At 41.2% G+C, this 19805-nt stretch overlaps 2 protein-coding genes, 1 long non-coding RNA gene and 1 pseudogene across 4 annotated transcripts in view; 3 read left to right on the top strand and 1 right to left on the bottom strand.

The window, feature by feature from the left end:
- Positions 1–423: 423 nt before the first annotated feature.
- Positions 424–5116, top strand: LOC148725552 (uncharacterized). The gene has a single exon (XM_088731512.1). The coding sequence runs from the start codon at positions 560–562 to the stop codon at positions 5114–5116; it is 4557 nt and encodes a 1518-aa protein (XP_088587638.1). The 5' UTR covers positions 424–559.
- Positions 5117–5501: 385 nt separating this feature from the next.
- LOC148725551 (uncharacterized) lies at positions 5502–6870 on the top strand. Its single transcript, XM_088731511.1, has 2 exons — positions 5502–6041; positions 6577–6870. Exons 1-2 carry the CDS (start codon positions 5502–5504, stop codon positions 6868–6870), a joined length of 834 nt encoding a protein of 277 aa, XP_088587637.1.
- A 964-nt stretch (positions 6871–7834) lies between these two features.
- LOC111343593 (uncharacterized) overlaps positions 7835–19805 on the bottom strand; it is a 20976-nt gene continuing 9005 nt past the window's right edge. The window contains exons 3-5 of one of the 2 annotated variants that reach the window (XR_002696081.2): positions 11872–12007; positions 11292–11400; positions 7835–10972 (exon numbers count right to left, since the gene is read on the bottom strand). This is a non-coding gene — a long non-coding RNA (uncharacterized LOC111343593). The remainder of the gene's footprint in view (positions 10973–11291; positions 11401–11871; positions 12008–19805) is intronic. The other variant, XR_015990871.1, reaches the window with a different exon arrangement.
- On the top strand, positions 12771–13564 carry LOC148725550 (uncharacterized; annotated as a pseudogene).

The raw sequence follows: 19805 nt of genomic DNA, 5'->3' as shown, positions 1-19805 counted from the left end.
GAGGATTATTCAAATTTTAGACCTATCTCAAATCTGAAGGTCAAAACAAAGATAATTGAAAACGCAGTTTTTTGTCAATTGAGCGATCACCTACGTGATAATGATCTAGAGGAATCTTTTCAGTCTGCCTATAAGCGTTTTCACAGCACGGAGACTGCCCTCTTGAGGGTGCAAAATGACGTTCTCTTAGAAATAGACAATCAAAAATGTGTTGCCATGCTATTGTTGGACATGTCTGCTGCGTTTGATACAGTCGACCACGATCTACTACTAGAACGAATGGAAAAACGCTATGGAGTAAAAGGAAATGTGCTAAAATGGTTTCGATCCTATCTCCAAGACCGAAAACAGTTTGTAATAATTGATGGAAACAAGTCAAAGACGAAAGAACTTCGGTACGGTGTTCCCCAGGGATCAGTACTGGTGTTGGTCAGCGGTTTCCCGTATGATTGTCAGAGCACGTTGTTGTAGTCCGCCATGTTGGATGGCGTAACGAATAAAGTATAGTTCTGTTACTAGTACTGGCTTCTAGACTTGGTGTCAGGAGTGGGATTACACAATGGCAAACCTCAAAAGACCGGAGCTCAAACTTGTGGGTAATGTGAGTGAAAATTTCAAGAATTTTGAACTTCGTTTTAATGATTATTGCATTCAAGCCAACTATCGTAACCTCGCCAAAGATCCTATCACCGAACGAGCAGATCACTACAAAAGCCCGCTACTAGAAATTTCTGCCCTGCAATCTTCACTTCCAGATGAAGCCTTGTCTGTACTTAGGTACACAATAGAACCTCAAATCCTCAACGACGACAAGAACAAACCATGGGTTTGGATGGAAAAACTACGCGCCCACTACACAGGCTCCACAGGGAGTTCACTTCTCACCGACCGTTTCAAGTTCTGGACGTCGTCCCAGACCTCACATGAGTCCATACAAGAGTGGGAAGTCAAAGTAAGACAAGCGAGCAGCCTTTGTGCTTACGGTGAGCTCACCGATGAACTCACTAGAGACAAATTTATTTTTGGCCTCCATGAGGATCACACGAGAACTGAGCTCCTCAAAACACACGTAAAACCTGACAACTCAAAGAAAACCCTGCAAGATGTGGTGGCAGAAGCGAGAGCAATAGAGTCTGCCAAGCAAACAAACAAATTAATCGTGGATTCGTCGAAAGGAACCGATGAAGAAGTCCACTGGACAGGTCTCAGACATAACCAGATGAAACTGCGCAGGGAGCCTGGAACGTGTTTCTGGTGTGGGGACCGCCGAGGTCCCCACCCCTGGAGAGTATGTCCCGCTAAAGGAAAGACCTGTTCAACTTGTGGTGGCAATGACCATTTCGCCCGGGTCTGCCTAGAAGACCGTAAATTTACACTCCCAGATACCAGATCCCCAGCCTCCAACACTAGATCTGGTAGGAAGGAATACACAAAGAACGCGAATGGCCAGCGACGTGACTCACGACTGAGTGGCCAGCGACATGATCCACGTGCAGGCACATCTACCCAATCACGAGATCTTCACTACACCGACACATACGTCACAGAGGAGCAACCATATGACACACCCTTTGATCATGATTGTGGTTTCACTTATTCTTTGGAAGCCCAAGTACACAGCATCGCCGCTTCCAGCCAAGCAAAGCGATACTTCACAACCCTATCACTTTCTGCGACAGGCTCAGCATTCACTCAAGTCAAGTTTCAAATAGACACTGCAGCAACATGCAACACAATGTCCATCAATACTGTCCGCTCCCTTCTGCCAGATGCAGAACTCAAACGATCCCCCTACCGTCTATACCCCTATGGAAACTCCAAACCGTTGGAACCTGAAGGTCAGGTGGATCTAGTATGTGAAAGAAAGCACAAGTATGAAACACTCACGTTTCAAGTCCTACCAGATTCTTCTATCGGATGCAAACCAGCACTTCTGTCAGGGAGCGACAGTGAGAGATTGGGACTTATCAAAGTACTTGCAGATGAAATCCATTCCCTATCCTCAGAGGTAGAAAACAGCATTGCTGAACACGGCAAACCCCCAGGGCTCCAGTCTACCCGTCCCTGGGAATTTGCACCGCAGCCTGTAGAATCAATTCCAGACCCGAAGATGAATATGGCCTGCAACCATCTTCGACAACTCCATGAGGCCTCAGCCAACCCATGCACTCCTCCACCTTCGCCATCAAAGCCAATCAAAGTTCTATCAAACCGACAGCTCCCACCTCCGGGCCAGTTACGTAAGGAGGACATTCTTGACCAGTACGCCAACACCTTCGAAGGCCTTGGTGAGCTTGGTCCACCTGTTCATTTTCAAATAGATGAGAGCATACAACCTGTGCAGATGCCAGTTCACAGAATACCAGTAGCAAAGCGAGAGCGAGAAAAACAAGCCTTGGATCGTTACGTCGAGCAAGGGGTTATCGCCAAGGTAAACGAACCAACCGCCTGGTGCTCCAACGAGCTTATCCGAGAAACACCAAAGAAGTTCAGAGTGTGTATAGATCCAAGTCAAACAGTTAACAGGGCCATCCACCGACCAAAACACCAGATGCCTACCCTAAATGAACAGCTTCATAAGCTTAGTGCAGCAAAATGCTTCTCCCTAGTTGACGTCAAAGAAGGCTTTCTCCACATTCCCCTCGATGAGGACTCATCGTGGATGACCACCATGCACACAACATATGGCAGATACAGATGGCTTCGTCTGCCCTTTGGTATTACCAGCGCCCCTGAAGAGTTCCAGATGAGGCTGACCACCGCCCTAGAAGGCCTAGAAGGCATCATATGCATTGCAGATGATATCCTAGTATATGGAGAAGGAAACGACTATGAAGAAGCTCAAAAAGACCACGACAGAAGATTCATTGCTCTGATGGAATGCTGTCATCAAAAGAACATCAGACTCAATGCAGCCAAACTTCAGTTCAAGCTTAAGGAACTCAAATTCATGGGCACCATTATTTCAGATAAGGGAATGAAACCTGACCCTGACAAGGTAGCAGCAATAACACAGATACCGCCTCCAGAGAACAAGGCAGCACTCCAGCGCTTCATTGGCATGGTCAACTATCTGTCACCCTTCTGTGCAAACCTGAGCTCGGTGATACAACCTCTACGAATGCTCACCCAGGAAGCTGTACCTTTCATCTGGTCCAACGCTCATGATAATGCATTCACTAAGGCGAAGCAACTGATCTCCTCAGCCCCAGTCTTAGCCTACTATGATCTCCACAAGCCAGTTGTACTTCAAACGGATGCCAGTGATTATGCCCTGGGCGGTGCACTTTTACAACCCAACGACAATGGTAAGCTGCAACCCGTCGCTTTCACATCCTCCAGCATGAGTACCACGGAACAGCGTTACTCTCAGATCGAAAAGGAGTGCCTGGCAATATGCAACTGCTTTCAGAAGTTTGACCAGTGGTTATATGGCAAGGCTGACATTGTAGTCCACACAGATCATCAGCCTCTCGAAACCATACTAAAGAAACCATTGAACAAAGCCCCAGCCCGTCTGCAAAGGATGCTGATGAAACTGCAACGATATCGGTTTCAACTAACATACAAGAGAGGAGCGACACTCCACCTGGCTGACACTCTATCTCGGGCAGCCCTTCCACAGCCAACATCAGCGAGAGTAACACACTTCGACGTCTTCCGAATGGAGTTGGAGTCCGAGCAGAACCGCCGCAACCCAAGGCTGGAAGAGAGCACCGAGAACCACTTACGTGAACAGACAAGCAAAGACGTCACACTGGCAGCTCTATACAAAGTCATTGTCCATGGATGGCCTGAAGACAAATCAGTCCTCTCTGAATCCCTACGTCCCTATTGGAACTACAGAGACGAACTATCAGTGAAGAATAGCATAATATACAAAGGCACGCAAGTCATGGTACCCCAGTCTATGCACAAAGAAATGCTTAGGAAAATCCACGCCAACCATTTTGGAGCAGAATCGAACATACGCATGGCCCGAGAGGTTCTCTTTTGGCCAGGGATGAGAAAATCAATACAAGACATGTGTGACGCTTGTGGCACCTGTGCCCAATACGGTACGACCGCACCAAAAGAACCGATGAAATTTCTACCGATACCTACAAGGCCCTGGCAGATAGTCAGTCAAGATATCTGTGAGCTCCACAACCAAAGTTACCTAGTAACTGTGTGTCACTTCTCGGACTGGATTGAGGTAGACAAGCTGGGAGATACCCTATCCTCCACGGTCATCGAGAAAACAAAAGCCCACTTTGCACGATATGGTGTCCCAGCAATCTGCCACACTGATAACGGTCCACAGTTCATAAGCGACCAGTACAGGAAGTTCTCTGTGGAATATGGTTTCAAGCACACCACTTCCTCCCCGTACCACCCCAAGGGCAACGGCAGAGCAGAAGCTGCCGTTAAAGTTGCAGAGTCCATGTTAAAGAAAGCAGATGATTTCCACACTGCTCTACTTCTGTACAGAAACACTCCACCTCAAGGACACACATACTCACCTGCTCAGCGTATGTTTCTGCGACGCACTGCCACCACCCTGCCTACCACGGATCATCTGTTGGCACCTGCCATGATCAACTTTAGCATCGTAAAAGAAGACATCCTTAAGAAAAGGCATGACAGCAAAGCATACTATGACAAGTCAGCCGGAGTGGAGCACCAACCAGTCAAAGTTGGCAGCTACGCCTATGCCAAGCCACCTCCCCGCCATCGCGACAAACCATGGATCTATGGGGAAGTCATCAAGGAAGACAACGGACGGTCCTATACTATTCGTACCTCTCATGGTACCACGATCCGCAGGAACAGAGTCCAACTGAAACCCGCTGCACCACCACCACCTATTCTCCAACCTCAGATAGTAGTCAACCGAGCCACAGTAGATGCAACAGCTAACTCCACCCCTGCTCCACATCCTTTCAAACACGCCGAAGTCAATCCACAGGGCGAACAGAAGACCCACGAGCACCCGAACCCAGCAGCAGATGCAGTACCAGAAACCTCCCTGAGAGAAGCAGAACCCATAGCAGGTTCCTCTACGCCGTTGAAGCAGACGAGATCTGGGAGAATAATCAAACCCCCAGAAAGACTGACAGACTATGTCACAGACTAGGCCTTCTCAAACATTGCCTATGAACACTCTGTACCGTTTTTAAGACATGTTATTTTTTTTTTTTCTTTTCTTTTTTTTCAACGGGGGGAGATGTTGGTCAGCGGTTTCCCGTATGATTGTCAGAGCACGTTGTTGTAGTCCGCCATGTTGGATGGCGTAACGAATAAAGTATAGTTCTGTTACTAGTACTGGCTTCTAGACTCTGGGTCCGATTTTATACTTATTATACACTTCACCCATTGGGGACATCATCAGACGGCACGGACTAAACTACCATCTCTACGCCGACGACACCCAGCTCTATCTCCCTTTCAAGCCCAACCCAGCCGAACAACCCAGTTCTATAGCAAAAATAGAGGCATGTGTTTCTGAGATAGACTCATGGATGGTGTTGCACAAACTGAAACTAAACAGAGAAAAGACGGAGCTATTGATCTTGAGGGCACGACACCGTCCACCCCCATTAGTAGAGTATGTTGAGGTGTCTGGTGAGCGGATCGAGCCATCTCCCTCTGCAAGAAACATTGGAGTTACCTTCGATGAGCACATGTCATTAGATAAGCATGTCACCAGTACCTGCAAAGCCTGCTTCTTCCACCTTAGAAACATTAGCAAGATAAGGGACTGCCTATCTCTAGCAGATACTGAAAAGCTAGTTCATGCATTCATTACATCTAAGCTAGATAACACCAACTCGCTACTATACGGACTGCCCAAATTCCTGATAGATCGCTTACAAAATGTCCAGAATGCCGCAGCTCGTGTCGTCACTCATACAAGAAAGTACGACCATATCAAACCTATCTTAAAGCAGCTGCACTGGCTCCCAGTTAGCCAGCGCATAGATTACAAGATACTACTTCTGACCTACAAAGCGCTCAACGGCCAGGCCCCTAGTTACATCACTGAACTGTTGAAGCCTTATGTATCGACCAGAAATCTGAGGTCCTCCTCTAAAAATTTACTTAAAGTACCATCTGTTAAGCTAGCAAGTTATGGTCATAGGTGTTTCTCTTTTGTAGCACCGACTCTATGGAACTCTCTTCCAAACAACATAAGAGTGAGCGGCTCGCTATCACATTTTAAGACCTGTATAAAGACATACCTTTTTAACAAATTTTATAATTAGACTACTCCTTACTGAGCTATTTAATTATATAAGTAGTAAGTTAGGCCGCTAGATAGTTAGCTAGTAAATTAGTTGATTAGTTGGTGAGCTAGTTAATTGGCTAGGAAATTAGTTAATTTCAATATAAGTTTCAAGTTTTTACTCTCATTATTACAGACTACCTTATTAGCTAGTTTCTTTTACTCATGTTTTAGAGATTTTTATGGTTTTTTTTAATCTTATCGGTCCGATTTATAAAATTATTGTACAGCGCTATTGGATAGTGATAGAAATAGCGCTATATAAATACTGTACTATTATTATTACTATTATTATGATCCATTTCACTAAGCATCTTGTCAAACAAATGGAAACTATAGAAACCAAAGAGTACATGGTTAGAAATGTAGAAGTGAAGTTTGTTTTTCAACTTATCCCATGTGATCAAAAATGGCTAGCTTGTATGGCAGGTGAATTGAACAATGCTGCCATTTATTTCTCTACATTAGCCAATGTTTGCAATAAGAATGCAGCCATTTTGGGGGACAGCATTGGTGACAAGAATGCAACTTGGCAGTGCTGGAAATTTGCATACAGAATTGAGAAAGCAAAAGCTGTAGAGAAATACAAACAGAAACTTTCTTAGAAAGAATTAAAAGCCAGGACAAAGGTCACTAGCTTTAATGCAAACCAGTAAACTAGGCAAGAGTTTGAGCCCCCCTTGGGAAAATCTGTTGACAAAGCTAAGGTTGAACCACTCCACACCTGCAACAATGCATGGCAGCATTTGTTCCAACAAATGTTAGTTATAGCTATGAAGCTAAAAGTCAAGAGGCTATAAAAAAGGTTGACACTTTTGGTGACTTGCCCTGCACATGGGCTCACTTGCCCTCACTCACGTGAGGCGTGAGTAGTCCAGTGGTCAGTGCGCTGGACTCTAGGTCAGATGGCCCGGGTTCAAGTCCTGGCTGGGGCTTGACGTTGTGTCCTTAAGCAAGACGCTTCACTCACATTGCTTCGTCTTCTCGGATAGGACGTAAAGCCGGAGGTCCCATCTCCTGCACCTATCAATTAGTTAATTTCGGCAAGGGACGTTAAAGAACCCACATCACGAGATTACTGTGATGTGGTCTGGCCTGTTTACTGGGAAGGGGGGAGGGGGCATCTGTAAAAATTTCTCCTTTATTAATTGTAAACTGCCGCCGGCAGTCTGGAAAAGTCCCCCGCACAGTGTTGTAAAGCGCATTAGAGCATTTTACATGGAAATGCGCTATAGAAATTGATCTATATAATTGATCTATATATATATATATGGGCTTTGAAAAGGGTTGTCTCTTGCCTAGAGCAGTCATTGAAGTGTAAAAGGCTTTGCAACAATATCTGTAAGTGGTACAATGAAAAGTGAAAAAAGGGTCAAGATTTCTCATACAGATTTATGGGGAAAGAATCAAAATGCTTTGCCTGGGATTTTGGGCATGTGACAGAAACACTACTACAAATGAATCCTGACAAGAACACTGTTCTTAAGTTACATGCTCTTCACAGTGCTGCTGAAAAATTGCGGGATTGCGTCTCCCTGTTTAGCAGGGTAAGAATCACTGAAGGCCAAGTTTTGCAGTTAGAAAAATCTTGCACTGAGTATTTTAATGTAAATGCTTTGTTCCTACAGAAAGTAAATCCCTCAGTCTGGACAATTGGTTCTGTAGTTCCTTTTCATACAAAAGGAATGGTTCAGACTTTGTCATTTGGGTTGGGACTCAACACAGTGTAAGGGCGGGAAGCCAAACATATCAAGCTGAAATAATACATAGAAAACACAACCAATGTTCAAAAGGGACAGAGGCGGTGGCATGTTTTCAGACACGAACACATTGCATTAGTTTGGCTTAAAGATATTGATCCACTGTCAGCTAAATATAGGAGGCAAAGCTTGGAAGGCCAAGCAAAAGCTATTGTAGGAGAATATTACATTCCAAAAAAGTGTAGTGAGGTTGATTTCTGCTACTGTGGTCTTCGTAAACAGCAGGTAACAGACAACAAATGTTCTATCTGTGACAGTAAATTAATGAAGTGGATAAATGAAAGTATTGATGAGGGGAAAGTATTGCCAGCATTAAAGCAATATTTGCAGTTGGCATTTCAGAGGAAAATCTTTTGGATAACAGCAGATTCCTTGTATCAGACAACTTTGCTCAGTATTAAAGCAATATTTGCAGAAGCCGTTTTCGAAGAAAATCTTTTGGATAATAGCAGATTCCTTAGTTCAGATACCTTTGCTCATATACCAGAAGCTTATTGGGAATCTGGGCTGGGTTGTTTGAAAGTCAGTTAACGCTAACCCAAGTTAACCTAAGTTTTAATTTCTGTCGTATGACTGTTTTTACTGCTAATGTTTTGGGTACTTTATGCTTACTCAAGCTCAAAACTGAAAGCCAAACAATATAAGTAGAAAACCTCACCAAAAAGTTGCAAAACTGAAATAAAAATTCTCACTAATCCTTGGTTAGCTTAGTCGAGCTTCGCACAACCTGGCCCTGGGAGACATCTCAGATCATTCAAAATACAAATACTTTGTATCAGACACGTTTACAGTAATGTCATCGTCTTTAAGTTGTAAGATTTCTCTTATTCCATATGACCTCCAATAGTGACAATCACATTCTCCTTAACTACTGCATATTCTCTGTGCTATTTGAAAGACTTCGCTTGTAACATGTTTGCAATACTCAAAAAAAAAAGTCACTGAAAAAAAAATAGTTTGAATGCTCATGATAAGTTAGTTTGATGAGTTTATGGTGCTTTAAGGAGAAATAAGACGCTGGTCACTACTGGGACTTAAACAGTTACATTTTACAATGCAAGTGTTTTAAGAGTTGTCAACTATAAATCAAGCCTTTCTTAACAGGAAATGTAAGTTACATTATGGATATTTGGAAAATTAAATCCTGTTAAAATGATATCTGACAGTTAGTTGTTTGATTATTCTTAGGGGTCGGGGTGGGTTGCCCTCAATGCATGAAGAGGCAGTGAGACTATGTATGTCTAACCAACGGTTAACAAACCTAAACAATAAAAACCTTTCTCACTGACAGCTGTTAATTGAGAGACAAACATTAGTGAAAATCAATTGTGACCCCTACATTATAGTCAGATCTGAAATACTGCCACAGCTAATATCAAAACCACAACAATTGAGTAGTATATAAAAGTAAGTTCTTCTAACGTTGTGGGATGCCAAATTTATTCCAGCACCCATATTTAAACTTAATAAATATTATTTCTTTATTTTTGTGATATCTCCATACCATTGGGCTAGCAGCACTAACAACTACTTCAACTCTCTCCAAATTCTCAGTGTCACATCCTGGAAACAACTGTTTTTTAAGCAAATGTTCAGGTTGAGTTATTACCCCCTCTAGATTCATCCTGGCTAAAACATACTTTGCTTTGCTAGAGGTTGAAAAGGTATAAGTCCCTGTTGTACCAGTTTCACTCCTTGTATGCCCATGAGAGTTGTGTTCAATTATTTCCTTTGCAATTATGCTAAACAGTTCCATCGGTAAATCAAGTGAAATTTCCCCACTCCAGGGATCAACTAGCCTTGGGGTTGGTCAAAGACGTCGAATAATTCTGCCACATATCTTGCATAGAAATTTCACCACCATATGATGACTAGGTATAAGCTGCTGAACACCTTGGAATCTGCTGTTATCCAAGAACTCTCTTCTAAAACAGCAAGACAGCTTTCAAGGCCTCAAAAAAAAGAATCTACCCTCCTCAATTCAGTAGTCTCAGTAGCATCTGAGTAGTACATCGACTTCACTTGGGTGATTTTTGGCTTTAAACGTAATGTTGGGTGACCACTTGATTGCCAAGCCTCCGCCATTTTTTTTTACCCGTAAGGCCCCACACTGACAATATGACCGGTCAGATGGGTAGGTTGGCCCCAGCGTGTATCTAGCCAATGAATTTTGGCTTAGATGGCGAGGAGAGTATCTTCAAATGTTGCAAGTTAAAACAAAAGTGGGTCCAGCCTAAGAGAAACCTTGCCGTTGGCAATATAGTCATCTCCAAGGAAAGTGAAAGCACACGCAACAAGTGGCCACTTGGTAAAGTAGTACAGGTGTACCCGAGTAACACGGATACGTCAGAAAGGTCAGGTTGCTGATGGGAGACAGGAATTTGGATGATCGTGGCAAACGCCAACGCCCACCATCACATTTTGATAGACCCATACACAAGCTTGTTCTATTGTTGAGTGCAGATGAAGTGTACCAAGAGGATGTCTTTCACAAGGAGACCAGGGAAGTCCCCATCAAGGAGCCAACAAAGAACAACAGTCAATGAACATTGCAGTAAATACTTTGATCTTAATTAACTCACTTAACATTTATTTGCTTAAGCCGTTTAGATAATTCAATTCTTCAGATTCTACTATTTGAGCATTGGACATTGTTTGTTGAACATTTAGTCTTTACGATTCATATAGTTCTTTTGTTTTTCTTAACTGCGGTTGAGGAGCCATGTTACTACAGCAGTGCCGTCCAAACATGACGTAGTTACAATGCTGAGCACGAGGCAGTCTTACTGTCAGCTGGAAAAACAAAGGACCACTCTGTACTTTGAGACAATGGAGGAAGCAGCCGTAAGGGTTGGAAAGCAGAAGAGACAGGAAGATCTTGGAGTTAGCGAGAAAAAAACGCCATTCTCTACAGCCCCATCAGGTCAACTTCGACAAAGAAAACCTCCTAAAAGAAATAACAAATATGAAAGAAGGAGACAAGGTGAGGTTACTTGCATATAACACAAACAGTGAAGTTTCTTACATCTACCATAAATACAATAATACAATGTAGATACACATACAAGTACATGGAAATTGTAAGGGGCCCTGGCAAAAACATCAAAGTCTAGTAACAATGCACTGATTCTTTAGAATAAAACAGCCTTAAGATTGCCTATTAGAATACCATAAACTTTTGCCTAGATCAATTATTCGGATCTTGGATGAAGGTATGGTCTGGCAGATCTAAGGCTAGGAAATATGGTGGTAATTATAAAGAGTACCTTGAAAACCAAGGAGTAGACCTAAAACGTTTCCAGCAGCAGCAAAGAGGTGATCAGTCCCTTCCAAAGCAGAGACTGAACAGGATGCTTGGAGGAGACATCACTGTTCCTGTGCCCAGAACAAACAAAGAAATCAAATAGACACTGAAGGTAAATCTTGTCTGATTGAAGTTTAACTAGAAATGCATTTAAAATCCTTGAGAAAATTATATCAATGCAGCCAGAGAGTCTTTGTTTGTGACTGTCAATGATGGTGACCTCTTAGTATTGTACTAATTAATAAATTAATTTTATGTTGGTACTAATGCAGCTATTAAGTACAAAAATATTATGTACTTCAGTAGTTCACGTACAGACAATTAAAACAAGTACAATGTTTTCCACAAGTTTACATGCAGTGTATGTGGCCGTAAATGTACTCTCCCACCCTCTACATCAAACAAAAAAAGATGTAAACTACCACCAAATTGTTATGCACCCTTTTAAGTTATTATAAAGGAAGCAAATTGTAATTAAAATGCTTTTAAAAAAAATTAAAATAAAGGACAGGCACATAGAGTCATTTTGTTTCATTTCTCACTTGGACAAACTGGATGCAGGAGAATCTACCATTGGAGAGCTGGTTGTTCCTAGGAAGTATAAAAGGCTTGTTCTGAAGAGTGATGGCACCCTTCAACAAGTGGAATTTACAGTTTCTGCCAGAAATATCCCTCTCTCTGAAATTAGAAAGAGAGAGCTTCAGAGGTGTGAACAACTTGGCATTGTGCGTGCCTATTCTGATGCTCACTATGAAGGCATGTCAGATGAGAAAGTTACAGAATGTCTGATGGAGATTAGTGAATGTGACAAGCATGTCCAGGAAGATTTAACAGCAAGGCAAAGAAAGGAACTCCTCATCAAGTTCCAGAGAACCAGGCATCTCATGATCTGGGGAGACAATTCAACCATTCTGAACCATGGTCTCACATTGTGCCTTATTCAGTGCCTTTATGATCCAGCCTTCTTCTACACCCCTGAAGAGATTAAGGCCAGAGGGTATGGAGATGTTAATTTAATTTACCACGGAAGTAGTAATTTAATTTAATTTACCACAGAAGTAGTAATTTGATTTAATTTACTCCATTTTAACTGCATTATTTGCAGTGGGGAAGGACTAGAAAGGAACATACGAGCCATTTGTGCTAGTCCACCCTCCCACCCATCCCACCCCAGCGGAGGACATCCATCACACAGTAATCTTGTGTGTGGGAAACTTACGTCTCCTACCCCAACCCTGCAGAAGATGGGACCTCCATTTATTCGTCCCTATCCGAGAAGACTACAATATCTAACCATTTCTTGATGTTATAGAAAGGTAGCAAATTCTTCTCAATTATTTGAAGACCTTGAATGTTGGTCTGGCTAGGGCTCGAACCCTTGACCTCCCGCACAACAGTCCAGCGCTCTATCCATTGAGCAAACCGGGAGCCGGTTAGCTCAATGGATAGAGCGCTTGATGTAGCAGTAATTGTTGAAAGGCCTCATCTCTATATTCTTGGGAGATGTGGATAAAAAGAGGTTGAGCAGCTTGCATATGTTGAGACCAGACAAGAATGCTTTGATTACCTTCCTTACCAAGCAGAAACCACTGATGGAGTTAAAGTGATTGATGTAATGCGGTTCTTCCCTAGAGATGGCCCAGAGCAGCAGTTTGAGAGTGGAGAGCAGAGGGGAGGAAATGCTGGTTGTGGTGGACATAGTGGAGATTCATGAAGGTATCGTGACCTTACATGCAGTTTTTGACGCCCCCAATTGTCTCTAGCAGATCGGCAAAACATATCGCTAGCAGGGCCTGCAGGAGAAGCCATAAGAAATGGTGGAATCAGAGCATTCAAAGATATGTCAGTTGCTGAACTGTGCGCACGGGGATTGTGTGATGAAGGCTACAAGAAGGATCTGCAGATCATACTAAAAGAGCATCTTGGTGTTATACAGGGAGTACCAGCAATGTTTACCATGGATCAAGGAAGAAGCATAAAGGATCTTCATTTTGGTATGTCATTAACTCAAATATTTACAATACTAGCATAACACAAAGTTATTATAAAGTTATCTGCTACCATAAAGGAGAATTACTCTCCTTACTGTATGTTAAATTCATGGACTAGTGGCTCTATGGCTGGTTAATACAAATTAAACAGTTTGTACTTTTATGTGCATTTGATCATTAAGGAGAAATCTCATTTTTTTGCAAAGCATCATGTGCATGTTGTATAATGTTGTACTCATTGGGACAATAGCAACTTTTATTATTAAAATTAAAATTGATCTAACTGACAAGTATCAAACGATATTGATTGTCAATGCAAAATTGATTGGTCTCATTCTCCTAACATGGACCAGGACATACTGTACATGTAAAAGCAACACCTCACAATAGCAGTTTAAAAACACTCATACTTCACCCAAGCATATAACCAAATTTATATGTATTTATCAAATCCAGTTAAATTAATTTTCTTTGGTTTTATTTATTTCCTTTCATTATATAGGGATGTATGAGGTCCTTCCCACTGAACCATTACACGATGTGAAGGAAAACATCTCAAACATTATCACTGAAAATTCTGCTCACCTTTCAGATGATGTGAAAAAGTTATGTGAGGAGACACTGAGCTTGGTTTCTGGAATGCTGTCAAGCATTTAAAACCCAGTAGATCTACTGGGTTAGATAAAATCAGTGCCCGCCTGCTCAAGTACTCTGGACATATTATTGCGCCTTCGTTGACGTCATTATTTAATCTATCGCTACAAAAAGGAACTTTTCCTTCTGTTTGGAAAAACGCGAGGGTCATACCCCTCTTTAAGAAAGGTGATAAACAGGATGCATCCAACTACAGGCCGATCTCAGTACTGCCAACGTTAAGTACCTAAGATCTTAGAAAATGCTGTTCACACTCAATTCTATGGCCACCTAACAGAGAATAACCTAATCCCGTCAAAACAGTTTGGTTTTCGACTGAAATCCTCGACTGTCACAGCTTCTGCACAGTTTATTGATCAGTTACTCCTCAGCATGGACAACGGCACTGTTACAGGGGCTGTCTTTTTAGATCTGACAAAGGCGTTTGACACCGTGAATCACTCCATCCTGCTACATAAACTGTCTCGCTTTGGTGTGGATGATACTGCACAGAACTGGTTTGATTCTTTCCTTTCCAACAGAAACCAAGTTACTTGCTGTGGCAGAGCTCAATCTGACCCAGACACAGTATCTGTCGGAGTTGCCTAAGGCTCAATCTTGGGTCCGCTATTGTTTATAATTTATATGAATGACTTACCAAATGTTCTTGAATCTTGTAACATTGCTTTGTACGCTGATGACACCGTTTTATATTTTTCCTCCAAACTTATTTCAGATATCGAAACTAAGATGAACTTGGACCTCACACAACTATGTGACTGGTTGAAACTTAATCAACTTACTCTTAACATCAAGAAGTCCCAATTTATGCTAATAGGTAGTAACTCGAGACTACGTAGAATCGATTCCATTGTTATTTCAGCCGATGGAAAGCAACTTAAGGAAGCAGAATGCTTTCCCTACTTAGGATTAATTATCAATCAGAATCTTACTTGGGAGGATCATATTGAGCACATGCGTAATAAGATAAACAAGAAGCTAGGCCTTCTGCGGCGCATCAAGTCGTGTCTCCCACTAAGCGCTACGATAACTTTTTTTAATTCTTTTGTTCTGCCCCTTTTTGACTACGGCGATATTATATGGGGAGAACAGGGCAACACTACCCTTATGGCGGAGCTACAGGTCCTTCGCAACAAGGCTGCGCGAATCATTTTAGATCTTCCCCCTACTGCTTCCGCGAGCGATGCACTTTCAAAGCTCCATTGGAAACCTCTGGAAAGGCGGAGAGCGGAGCATCGTGCTATTTTCATGTTTAAGGTAGTTAATAACCTTTTTGTGCACACTTTTCACTGCTCTTTTAAAAGCAACTATCATAACTATAATACACGATCCAAGTGAAATATCTGCAAATCATTCGCACACAGAAGATGGGGTCACTGGATAACAATAAATTTTGCAGCGGACTCTTGGAATGCCTTACCCTTTCAATAAAGAGATGTGCCCACCTTAAGCCAATTTAAGCGTGGTATCAAGAAAGCACTATTTTAATTAGTTTTGTTTTTCGCATGTTAATTTTCAAATTAATGTAGTTTTATCGTTATATTTTTCGATATGCATTTTTTTCTTTTTCTTCTTAAGTAATTATATTTTATGTAGTTACCTTTAGAGGACCCCTCTGTAAACCACTTTTTTGTGATGTTGGCATCCTCAATAAAGATTAACTATTATTATTATTATAACAAAAGACCAACTGTGTGGTTCAGATTATCGTGAGATCTGTTTTGTGCTTGCAAAACAGCTGAGAGGTGAACATTGTTCTACTTTTGAAGTTATATAGACTGAGGTCCTAATTAACTTTATACTTAAAATATTCAATTTGTCCTGAAAATAATACTTTCTTATTATCCCTCCTCCCCACACCCCTGGTAGGTAGGTCAGACCAGTTTGGACTAAAATTGGCAGAAGAATCAGGACAATGTTATTTTAAGTCTCTAAAAATTTCGCATTTTTCACATTACATTGACATCTTATAGATACTTACTTTTCAGAAGTAACCAGCTGTTGTGCTGTGTGCTTAATTACTGCTGTTCTGCTAAGTTACTTTTATCATCAAGCTGAACAGTTAACAACCGTTAATACATGTTGTACTCCCCACTTACAGAAAGATGTTCTTTAGTTCCATCAAAATTATTTTTTTATCAAGTCTTTATATAGTTATATTTTATTATTTTCTCCTTCATAGGTTTTGTCGATGAAAAGGTGCAGCTCTTGTTGGACACCATGACAGACATCATGCAAATTCTGTATGCTAAGGTACAAGAGAGATGCCAAAAAAATGTATAAAGGCTTCACAATCAAACCTTTCTTCATGCTATTGCATGTGAGGAGGTTATAGGAAAGCCTATAATACTTACAGAGAAAAAGTTCTATGGCCATTACCTGCACTCACTGGTGTGCCATGCACCTATCTAACATCGCATCATCTGCTCCAGGTCAACCAATACAGAACAACAGCACCATTTCAACACTTTTGCCAGCATATCCCTGGCAACATTAAGCAGACGACCTGGAGAGATCATCACCCCTGGCCTGATCAGGATGCAAGCAGAAATGAAACAAGGTGAAATCAACCGACGAAGTGCCATTCAAGAGCAGGAGTCACGACTGGGGAAACTATCCAAGTGCTTGCCAAAACCAGAAAATAGTATGATCCCCCACAGAATCATCCCTAAATACCAGAGTGCCTATCAAGCACTCCTGGAGCACATTTCTGACTTCCTTTTGAGTGGAGAAGGAGTTTGGTGGAGGCATGTTGCTAAAGGTATTGAATTCTTTGATGTCAATTCCCCCTGTGAAACTCGAACAGAAGTGCACATCCTTCCACCGCTTTCTCTCCCACACACTGAAGTCAGTGAGTAAATACCTTCAAGAAAACTGGAAGAAGAGTGTGTCATCAGCTCATATTCAGATACCTCACCATGCTATCAGAGTATTTGATGAAGGGGGAACAAGTTCTTACCCACAGTACAACCAAAGAGAACTGCAAGATATTTTGTCAACCTGTGCCATCAAGAGGGGTATGGCCAATGGATACAACATTTGGAGGAGCCACAAATACCTGGTTACCATGGCTTGGTATGATTGATGCTCCATGTATTTGATCTCCATGATCCATCCTCTTAATAGCCCTGATGAGCCAATCACAGTTCAGCATCATTCTACCAGTGGAACTCTACAACCAATTCCCGTCCACAAGCACAATAATTATGTTTATGGGGAGTTTATGGGTGGAGTTGACTTATACATGTAGTTACAGTATATAATTTAGTCCACCTTCACTGCATTAAGTTTTGCAGTGGGGAAGGACTAGAAAGGAACATAGGAACCTTTTGTGCTAGTCCACCCTCCCACCCCAGGGGAGGACATCCATCACACAGTAATCTCGTGTGTGGGAAATTAACATCTCCTACCCCAACCCTGCAGGAGACGGGACCTCCATTTATTCGTCCCTATCCGTGAAGACTAGAATATCTAACCATTTCTTGATGTTATAGAAAGGTAGCAAATTCTTCTCAATTATTTTAAGTCAAACAAAGCCTGAAAAAAGCTTTTCTATTAAGGGCACGAAGTGCGTTTGCTGAATTCCTTCACCAATTTGAAGAAAGTATTTAGCAGACACCACAAAATTGCCTTTCTTTTAGAATGGACATTGTGCACCATTATTTTGTCACAAGGGTGTTTGTGCTCCATCTGGCCATGCACGTTCCAGGCCACCTTCTGAAATGAATGCCAGTTACAGACCGCGTCTCAGGAATGATGCTGTTATTGCTAAATATCAAATATCTTGGAGTTACCATGACTCATAACCTAATCTGAATCAACACTGCAATAATATTTGTAGTACACCTAATGGAACATTATTTTGGTCTTCTAAGAAGGGTGTTATCGGATTGTACTACCAATGTCAAATCTAAGGTATACAGTACCCTTGTGCATCCTCAACTATAGCCAATGCTTGCTCTGTGTGGAACCTATATACTAAACCAATAGATCCATGATTAAGTTATTATGATAAATATTCTTATTTTTAATTTAATTCATCATATTTAATTCATAATTTAGAGAAGTTTAAATTTTGTACAGTATAGTAATCATTTTTATAATGTTGATATATGATTTGACATGTAAAAAATTTTCTCTTTTACATGTATTTATGTATTTATCTACTGGTATTTGCTTTTCAACTCATAGTAGAGTGTACACTGTTTTACATGTAAAGTACTACTCTAAAGTAAGTTGACAGATTTGACTCAATACTCAATCCTTGAAACTATCAAAAATCAAGGATCAAGACTGAAGGCTCAAGTACTGAACATCAAGGACCCAGACACTTAAAGATCTTGAACTGCACTATTGCAGAAATAATTTAATTATTGCACAAAAAACAATAGCAAAGGACAGAGTGCTTGGCACTTTGACCCTACAAGTGCTGGCAGTTTTCTTTGTTCACAGAATAATCAACCAACTGATAAAAATGTAACAAACATATTTCCACTGAAGCAGGTATTACTACACTGCAGATCAGCATACCACAAGAACCTGCAGAATCAGAAGAACCTGCAGAACTAATATTTTGGTAAAAGTGAAAGTAATTGAATAAGTAAAATTTTATTGAACCTCAACACTGCCCAAAATTTAATCTTTTGGCTATAAAGAAGATTAAGTTAATCAATAGAGAAATGTTTTTAACTTCCTTGACATTCAACTAGAAATATTGACTTTACTGTGACCACAATCACCGTACAAGGGCATGTAATGTCATAAGGGGCAACCTGTTAGGTTCCACCAAAATGCCTGTACGAGTACTGTACATGTATCCCTTTCAAAGTATAAGAGGAGACGTAGCAGGCAGTACCATCAAATATCTGTAGAAGAGCAGAGAAGAAACTGAGTTGTCTGTGCTAAGGTGGTTTCTGTTCAAAAACTGAGCAGAACCTTTAAGGGGGCATTATGGTCAAAAAATCCAAAAATTCCCAAAAGAAATGTAAAATTTATTTCATGCCCCTAAAGATCACTTAAGTTTATCTATTTTTAGGATATAATATTCTTTTACCCAACAAAGAACGCTTTTATCAAAAAAAATCCACATGAAGTGAGGTCTCTATTAAATTTTTTTCAGGTCTGATTTCCACTATTGCTCAAATAGTGCTTTACTGCGAAGGATCGTTCTTATATACGTCTCATAACCGCAGTTCACTCATATGTTTCATATGTTTGTTGTTGTTCGATTTATCATCTACGGGTTTATATCGAATTAATTTGATGGCCTGCTCCCAGTTGGCTTGTTAGCTCAATTGGTAGAGCGCTGCACTAGTATCGCAGAGGTCAGTGGTTCGAATCCCGTACAGGCCTGAAATTTTTTTCAGGTCTGATTTCCACTATTGCTCAAATAGTGCTTTACTGCGAAGGATCGTTCTTATATATGAAAGTTTCTATCACACTTGCTTGGACAAATATTGTAAGATGGTTAATAATTTTAGAGCAGGCCAACTAAGGAAACATGTGTCTGCTTGGGAGTCACTGACTAGTGACCCCTTTATACTTGATGCAATAAATCATTACCACATTGAGTTCAAGTCTGAGGTTCCATATCAAGCACAGAAACCTAGACATATCTATTCTTCCCTCTCTGACAAAGAAGTAATTGATGGGGGAGATATCGAAACTCCTTTTAAAAGGGGTTATTGAGAGAACATGCTACACAGGGAACGGATTTGTATCCAATGTGTTTGTGCGACCCAAAAAGGATGGCACTTACCGCATGATTCTTAATTTGAAATCTCTAAATGAATTTGTGGATTACCAGCATTTTAAAATGGACAATATTCTTA

Source organism: Stylophora pistillata, chromosome 8 (assembly GCF_964205215.1).
Source record: "Stylophora pistillata chromosome 8, jaStyPist1.2, whole genome shotgun sequence".
Classification (NCBI taxonomy): domain Eukaryota; kingdom Metazoa; phylum Cnidaria; class Anthozoa; order Scleractinia; family Pocilloporidae; genus Stylophora; species Stylophora pistillata.
This window is presented reverse-complemented; position numbering and strand designations above follow the sequence as displayed.

Bases quoted from the DNA above. Each gene is read 5' to 3' on its own strand.
- LOC148725552 (XM_088731512.1), top strand. From the start codon at position 560: ATGGCAAACCTCAAAAGACCGGAGCTCAAACTTGTGGGTAATGTGAGT.
- LOC148725551 (XM_088731511.1), top strand. From the start codon at position 5,502: ATGGTGTTGCACAAACTGAAACTAAACAGAGAAAAGACGGAGCTATTG. The intron at 6,042-6,576 runs GTATCGACCAGA...CATTTCACTAAG, and splicing joins CTGAACTGTTGAAGCCTTAT to CATCTTGTCAAACAAATGGA.